Here is an 8,093-nt window from a genome sequence, read left to right on the forward strand (position 1 = left end):
AATCTTTTGTTGCGGCGTCTTTGTCAGACAAACCTGAGCCTTTATATGTTTCTCTTTATATAGCTGGATGCAAGATAAGTAATTGTATCATTGATTCTGGTGCATCTGATAATGTCATGCCTTCAAAGGTAGCACATGCCTTGGGTCTCTCTCTGAATAAACCTTCTAGAAAAGTGTATTCTATGGAGGCAAAACAAGTCCCGCTAGTTGGCCAGTTGAAAGATGCTCAAGTAGCACTTGTGGCACATCCTGAGAAGAAGTTAAAACTGAATATCCTGGTTGCTGATATTCCTGCTAGTTACGAGATGCTTTTGAGCAAAATTTTTTGCAAAGATCTTGGTGGTGAAATCAAAATGGACATGTCTCATGCCCTTATCCCTATTGGAAATAAGAAGGTTAAGCTTGATCCTGAACCCAAAGCTAAATATACAGTGTTGAAATCGGATGATCCCAGAGCTGAAATATTATATGTTGATACTGGGCATGGAACGTACATGATGACGTCCAATGAAGGAGATGTAACTGAACCTCTCATGCTTGATATAACCAATGAATTATGCTTAATGGAATTTGACAGAAGTTCTTCTTCTTCCAGTTTAGGTGCTGGGATAGTGTTGATATCACCACAAGGAGAGAAATTTCCCAAAGGTTACAAGATGTCTTTTGAGACCACCAATAATACTGCAGAATATGAAGCTCTCCTACTTGGTCTCGAGTATGCAAGAGGAAAAGGAATCAGACAACTCAAGGTGTCAGGAGATGCAGAATTAGTTGCCAACCAGGTACGTAGGCAATATCAAGCAAAGAATCCAAAATTGAAGGCATATAGGAATAGAGTGTGGGATGAGATTGAGCATTTCAATGCTTTTTCTTTATTTTCCATTCCTCGTGAACAAAACTCTAAGGCAGATTGTCTCGCAGTCTCTGCGTCTCTACTTATCCCTCATCCTGAGTTCAACATAGATGTTTATACAGTAGAGATGATTCATAGACCCAGTGTGCCTGATAATGATCGACACTGGCAAGTTTTTGATGATGATGGGCAAATAATTGCATTTCTCGAGGGGAGGCCTCCATTTTCAGACCTAAAATTTGAAGGATCGTGCAATCATAATGGAAAACAAGAAGATGATCCTGAAGTTATTCAATTGGAAGGCAATGTTATCCTGAGAGGATTAGTCACCCTAGAAAGTCTTTTTAATAAAGAAGACAAAAGGAAAGAGAAAGTTGAGGACACTAAACCTTCTAATTGTTCGGGTTATGAGAAAGTAAATATTGGTTCTCAGGGAAATCCAAGAATGGTTCTAATAGGGAAAGGTTTGACATCTCAAGAGAGAGAAGATTTTTCAAGGTTATTGAATGCTTACCAAGATGTTTTTGCTCGGGGTTATGAAGATCTAAAGGAATTCATGGATGGGAAATTTAAACATCAGATTCCTTTGAAACCTGGTTCAACTCCCTTTCGGCAAAAGCAAAGACAATTCAATCCCAAGGTGGCTGACGCTATTTTTAATGAGGTTGATAAGATTCTTAAAGAAAAGATTATCTATCCCATTCACCACTCAACATGGGTAGCTAATATTGTTCCTGTTAGGAAAAAGAATGGTGAGATAAGAATATGTGTTGACTTCTGCAATTTGAATCAGGCGTCACTCAAGGATAATTATGGACTCCCTGTCATGGATCATATTTTGCAGTTGGTATCTGGCTCTGAACTCATGACAATGTTAGATGGCTTCTCTGGTTATAACCAGATCAGTGTTGCACCTGAAGATCAACATAAAACCGCTTTTACCACTCCATGGGGTACGTTTGCCTACAATCGTATGCCTTTTGGTTTGATAAATGTTGGGGCCACCTTCCAAAGGGCCATGGATCATTCATTCGAGGATTTCAAGAATAAGATCATTGTTATGTATCTTGATGATCTTACAGTGTTTTCAAAACAGAGAAGAGATCATGTGCATCATCTAGAAGCAATATTACATCGATGTCGAACTCAAGGCATCTCACTGAATCCTAAGAAGTCTATATTTGGGGTGATAGAAGGAAAAATAATGGGGCATATCATCTCGAAAGAGGGCATTCAGATAGACCCTGAGCGGGTGAAAGCTATCCAACAGTTGTCACTTCCCATCAGTAAACCAGGAATTAGATCTTTCTTTGGGCAGATAAACTTTATAAGGAGGTTCATACCAGACTTCTCTGAGATAAAAAAGTCAATTGTGGATATGATGAAAGGAAATACTAATTTTAAGTGGACAAAAGAAGGTAAGGCTTCTTTTGAACAAATCAAGACTGAAATTGCTCATGTGCCTACCCTTTCTTATCCAGATTTTTCCAAGGATTTTCATTTGTATTGGTATGCCTCCGAAGACACCTTATCTGCTATACTTACCCAACCTGACAAAGACAATACTGAGGCCCCAATAGCCTTCATGAGCATCCCTCTTAAGAAACATGAATTGAAATACTCCTTGATCGAGAAAAATGCTTATGCTCTAGTTAGAGCAGTGAAACAGTTTACATTTTACATCCTAAACTCTCACTCCAAGGTGTTTGTCCCTGACTCGGCAGTGAAAACTATTCTGACACAACAAGAAATTAGCGTGAACAAAAGGGCCTCCTGGATAGCTAAAGTACAAGAATATGATCTCGATATAAAACCTACAAAGCTTGTCAGGGGAAAAGGTTTGTGTAAGGCAATTGCGGAAGGATCTTTTAAAGAAGGGACGAAGGAAGAAATGCCTTTAGTTTTATTCATTAGTAATGTTGATGACTGGTTTTCAAATATTGCCTATTTTCTGACATATGGGGAATGTCCTGCTCATTTATCACCTAAAGAAAAGAGGACCTTAAAATTGAAATCGGCAAAATACATTCTTTGGAATGACGCCTTATACAAGAAAGGGATAGATGGTACTTTTCTGAGATGTGTTGATTCTGAACAAAGAAAGGAGTTACTTCAGTTATTTCATAATGAAGCATGTGGAGGCCATTACTCCGCATCAGTAATAGCTTACAAAATTTTGAGAAATTGTTTTTACTGGCCTAGGATATTCAAAGATGCAGAAGGATGGGTGAAGAAGTGCGATTCTTGTCAGTACTTCAAAGGAAAAGTTCAATTGGCTGCACTACCCTTGAAACCAGTGGTGATCGAAGAACCCTTTCAACAATGGGGTTTGGATTTCATAGGTCCTATTCATCCTTCATCCTCTGCTGGACACACTCATATTTTGATGGAAACTGACTATTTTACCAAGTGGGTGGAAGTGACCCCAGTAAAATAAACAACTTCAGAAGTGGTGTGCAATTTTATCAAACAAAACATTCTGGTTAGGTTTGGTGTACCGAATAAAATTGTTACTGACAATGCTACCAACTTGTCTTCTCAAGAGATATCATCATTTTGCTATCAATACGGGATTATTCTCTCTCATTCCTCTGATTATTTTGCCCAAGGAAATGGTCAAGCGGAATCAAGCAATAAAAATATTATGACCATTGTGTGAAAACTGATAGATGTTAATCAAAGATCTTGGAACAAGCACTTGTACGATGCATTGTGGGCAGATCGTACTACTAAAAAGAGAGCAATAGGATTTTCTCCCTTCGACATCCAAAACAATTGGATCAACTTTGTTTTACAAATTGAAATTCATCATCATTTTTGTGATTTCTGGCAGGCAATCCGAGGTCCAAGCAAAGATGACTCCTGTAAAGAAGAGGAGAATGAACATTGAATCGGACCATGTGATTTGCTCATGTGATGATGGTGCATCAATCTCATCCTCTGCCTCCCTTTTCTCACTTAAACATTTGAACTCTCCACAATATCACCAACCACCTATTGTTACTGTTTCTACTCCAAGAAGAGGTATCTGCTTGAAGGATACAACTCCAAGAGGCATAAAGAGAAAATGTGGTTGCATAGAGGAAACCACTCAAATCATTAGGGATCATAAAATTGAATCTGATTATTACATTGGTCCAATTTTGGGCAGAGGCAAATATGGAGTTGTAAAGCTGTGCAAGAACAAAGTCACACAAGAAATGATGGCATGCAAGACTATGCCCAAAGATTGTCCACAAAATGTATACAAAGAAGTGGAGATTGTGCAAAACCTCTCGGGTCATCCCAACATTGTAACACTTCATTCTGCGTACGAAGATGCAGATTCTTTGCATCTTGTAATGGAGATTTGCTCCGGGGGAGGCCTTGCTGATTCTGTGAAAAAGAGATGTTATTCAGAGAGGGAAGCAGCAAAATTGATCAGACAACTGCTTGATGTAATTCAACACTGCCATGAAATGGGAGTTGTTCACAGGGACATCAAGCCCCAAAATATTCTTTTATCCAGTGATGGAAAGATGAAGTTATGTGATTTTGGCATGTCGGTGCATGTGGCAAATGGTATGCCATTCACACTTTCAAATTAGTAGAGTTCTTTTCTTTTTTATAGTTAAAAGACTATTGTCAATATTTATATCAATAGAGTTCTATTTGTTTTATGAAATCCAAAATCTTTAAATTATTTCTAAATATCAAGATTGTTATAAATTAAAACTCTTGTTTCTATTGAGTGTAGGTCAAAATTTATCAGGTTTGGCTAGCAATCCCGCATATGTAGCCCCTGAAGTTTTGGCAGGGAAATATACAAAAAAGGTTGATGTATGGGCTACTGGTGTCATCCTCCACGGGCTCTTGATTGGTACCTTACCATTTTGTGGGGATTCTATAGATACCATCATTGAGGCAGTGAAAAATGTGCAATTAAATTTCTTCACTAATAAGTGGAAATCTATTTCTGAGCCTGCCAAGGATTTTCTTTCTAGGATGCTTTCAAGGGATGTTGAGAAGAGGATTTCTCTAGAGGAAGCCTTGAGTATGTATATTTTCTAGCTTTACATTTTTGGTATAAATTTATACAGTCATTCTAAGGTTTTTCTTATTCACTTTTCTCTTTCTTTTACAGTCCATCCTTGGATCTTGTATCATACAAAACCTGATATGGAGCTCTTTAAGGAGTCAAATTTGATGTTTTCATACAAGGCAGAGAGAAAGAAAGAGATAGAAGAGAAGTGTATATGCAAGAATTTACGCTCCTCACTTGTTGATGCAGTTGATCATGCTCGTTTATCTCTTTCAGAGAAAGACTGTAGAGAACAAGAAACAAATATGGATCTTGTGGATGTTCTATGTGCTACAATTTCACAGATGAAAATATCCAAACATAAAAAGAACAGATTCAACATGGATGCCTATCCTTGCCTTGGATAGAGCTCTATTTATTCAAGTTTGCCTCTTTGTACTGATTAGACTCAGCATATTCCATAGCTGATATTTGAGTCCTTTTATGTTTTTGTGGAATAAATTTGACCTCACCAAAAGCTTATACTGCACCCTAAGGTGGTTCTTTTTTTATATTGTATATCTATCTACAACATTCAAATTGTAAATGGAAGAATTGTATATATATTTTTTTATGAAGAATGATACAAGAATGGTAAAGGATTGTCAAGGGATGCTTACAGAAAAATAAAAGTCTATGTAGAACACATGAAATAAAGATTAAACATAATGTTTAAAATAAATAATTTAAATTCAATTGATATAATGATAAATAACTATGTAGAAGAAATGAAATAATTTAAAACAAAAGTTAGTAATTTTATTTCTCTAACTGAATCATGAAAATCTTCCAATAAATGTAGGACCATAAAATTGACAGTTTACAGTATGACAAATAATGATACTACAGTATAAAGTCTTGAACCAAGTGCTGTTATAAATATCTATTGATTATAATAGGGGAGATATTATTTATTTATATAAATGTTTGAATGTAGTGTAGAAGGTAAATTATAGAGATAAAATTGTAAGTATTGTATTTAGACAACATAATATTATGATTGGTGAAAAAAGAGTTGGAATCATTTATGTAAAAATACAAATTCTAAATTTTAAAATATAAATTTATTCAATTTTCTTAATGTAAATATTTTTTTGATGTTTAAATTTTAACAAGAATCACAATATTAATAACTAACTTATTGCAAAATTCATATTTTCTTTAGTATCATTCTAATAGAACAATTAACAAAATTAGATGAAAGATTAAAGATCAATGTATAAATTAACATTAATTTTATTGATTATTGATATTTGAATTTCAAATTATTCATAAACACTTCATTGCAAATCTATATCCTTTTTAATGATACCTCAAAAAGTGAACTTTACAAGTTTAGGCAAAATATTGAAAACAATTGTAATATTTCAATTGCATTCCTAGAAACATGCAAGATTGTTGCAATACATTTTACCTATTTAATATCAAAATTTGAAATGTTTTTATTCAATTCCTAGATTTACTAGATGATGCATTTCTAATTAGAGATCACTTTTAATTAAAACAGTTGTAGAAGTACTTGAGTTTTTTATTTTTCAACTTTAGTGTTAGAATTACATAGTCAAGAATAGAGCTACACTTCATACCCAATTCAAAGAGGTAGAATGGGATACATCATGGTGGAGTTATCTACTTTCATGAAAAGTAGACAATTTTACTTCACTTTTGCTTCAATTTTAACTATACATAAAATATAATAGTTTGAATTAAAAAAAGTAAAATGAACAACAATAAATTTTTTAGAACGAGTAATACCAAACAAGAAATATTAATGACACTCCAAATTAAGGCATTCATCATACAATTCTTTCATACTAGTTTGTTCTCCAATCATAGAACATATAGTAAGGAAAGCACACTAACACAGAATTCTTAATTTGAACCAAGTGGTCCCAACATAAATTTAGAAACCATAATCTAGATTTCAAGTTCTAGAATCCCAAATCAAGGGTTTCAGATTCCCATTCCTAAATTGTATTCCAACAACCAAATGGGCCCTGAGTGTATCAGAATATGTCTCTGAACTAGCTTTGTTGCAACACCTTCTCTATATTTACAACTAGAACATTATTGAGTAAAATTGTGAAATAATTAATTTATTAACGTGATGCAACAAATTCATTAGAAATAGAAAGGGGGAAAAATAGAATTAATTTATTTCTATAATTTTAATTTATTTCTATAATTTATGAGGTACAAGAATATAAGGAAATAAATAGAATATAAAAAACAACTCAAATAGTCAAAAAATAGTGAAAAATAGTGAAAAATAAATCTTAACAATTTCTCGGCAAAAAATTATAAAATTTGGGAGCAAAGCTCCCACATATAAGCCTATTGGATTAATTAAAGATAAATTGACCATTAAAATATACACAGATAAATATTATCAATATCGATATTAAAATTTATTTATTTATTCATTATCCCTTAATATTTCTTTTAACATCATTATAGTTTTAGTTAAGAATCTTTAAAAATTTAAATAGCATTATTTTATTTTATTTTAAAATTTTGTATTGAGTATATGAGATTTGAAAAAGTCTACAACACTATAACCATTAAAGTAGTTTGACTTGTATCACTTGTTCCATTAGATATTACATATTTAGTATAAAGGACCCATCAAGGAGTATTTAACAACAAGACCATATACATATAGACAAAAATAAGATTTATTAAGAAACTATACTCAAGTATGACATTTATAGGGACTATTGTAGCCCATTCTTGTGGACCTGGGAATGTCACAGTAACTACTACTAGACAAAGAAAGGCCACTGGTTCAGCAATAACATGAGTCTCTTTCTTCTCTCGGATCATTCTTCTTTCTTCCCTTACAGCATTAATAAATGTGGAAGGAACCCTTTTATCAATATCTATCATATAATCATACTTGACCTCTTTCTTCAACATGGTGGTTGTTCCATTCTAGAGAAGCTTCTAAGAATTATCCTTTGCAATCTTCAAAACCAAGGTAACTTGCATAGAAATATCATAAATTTTGAGTTTGCTAAGAGACCCAATAAGATTTCTAATACTACTAGAGAAAAAATTATCATTCCTTTTTCCATAAGAGCTATAAAATTTTAGTAGAAAGAACAAAAAAAAAGAGATTACAATATTTATTTTTACTAAAAAATCTCCTTGAAATGATATTATGAATGTTAAAGTTCTGAT

At 33.6% G+C, this 8,093-nt stretch overlaps 1 protein-coding gene across 1 annotated transcript; it reads left to right on the top strand.

Moving 5' to 3' along the window:
• The first annotated feature begins 353 nt into the window (after positions 1 to 353).
• LOC149543902 (serine/threonine-protein kinase PEPKR2-like) lies at positions 354 to 5,281 on the top strand. The gene is made up of 5 exons (XM_089795854.1): positions 354 to 782; positions 1,647 to 1,726; positions 3,687 to 4,414; positions 4,590 to 4,886; positions 4,977 to 5,281. The coding sequence occupies exons 1-5, from the start codon at positions 354 to 356 to the stop codon at positions 5,279 to 5,281; spliced, it is 1,839 nt and encodes a 612-aa protein (XP_089651980.1).
• The last annotated feature ends 2,812 nt before the right edge of the window (positions 5,282 to 8,093 follow it).

The sequence above is a fragment of the Cupressus sempervirens genome, chromosome 8, assembly GCF_028749045.1.
Source record: "Cupressus sempervirens isolate cs-2001-9-10 chromosome 8, ASM2874904v1, whole genome shotgun sequence".
Classification (NCBI taxonomy): domain Eukaryota; kingdom Viridiplantae; phylum Streptophyta; class Pinopsida; order Cupressales; family Cupressaceae; genus Cupressus; species Cupressus sempervirens.

Bases quoted from the DNA above. Each gene is read 5' to 3' on its own strand.
- LOC149543902 (XM_089795854.1), top strand. From the start codon at position 354: ATGGACATGTCTCATGCCCTTATCCCTATTGGAAATAAGAAGGTTAAG. The intron at 1,727-3,686 runs GTTAGATGGCTT...GATTTCTGGCAG, and splicing joins GGCTCTGAACTCATGACAAT to GCAATCCGAGGTCCAAGCAA. The intron at 4,415-4,589 runs GTATGCCATTCA...TATTGAGTGTAG, and splicing joins GTCGGTGCATGTGGCAAATG to GTCAAAATTTATCAGGTTTG.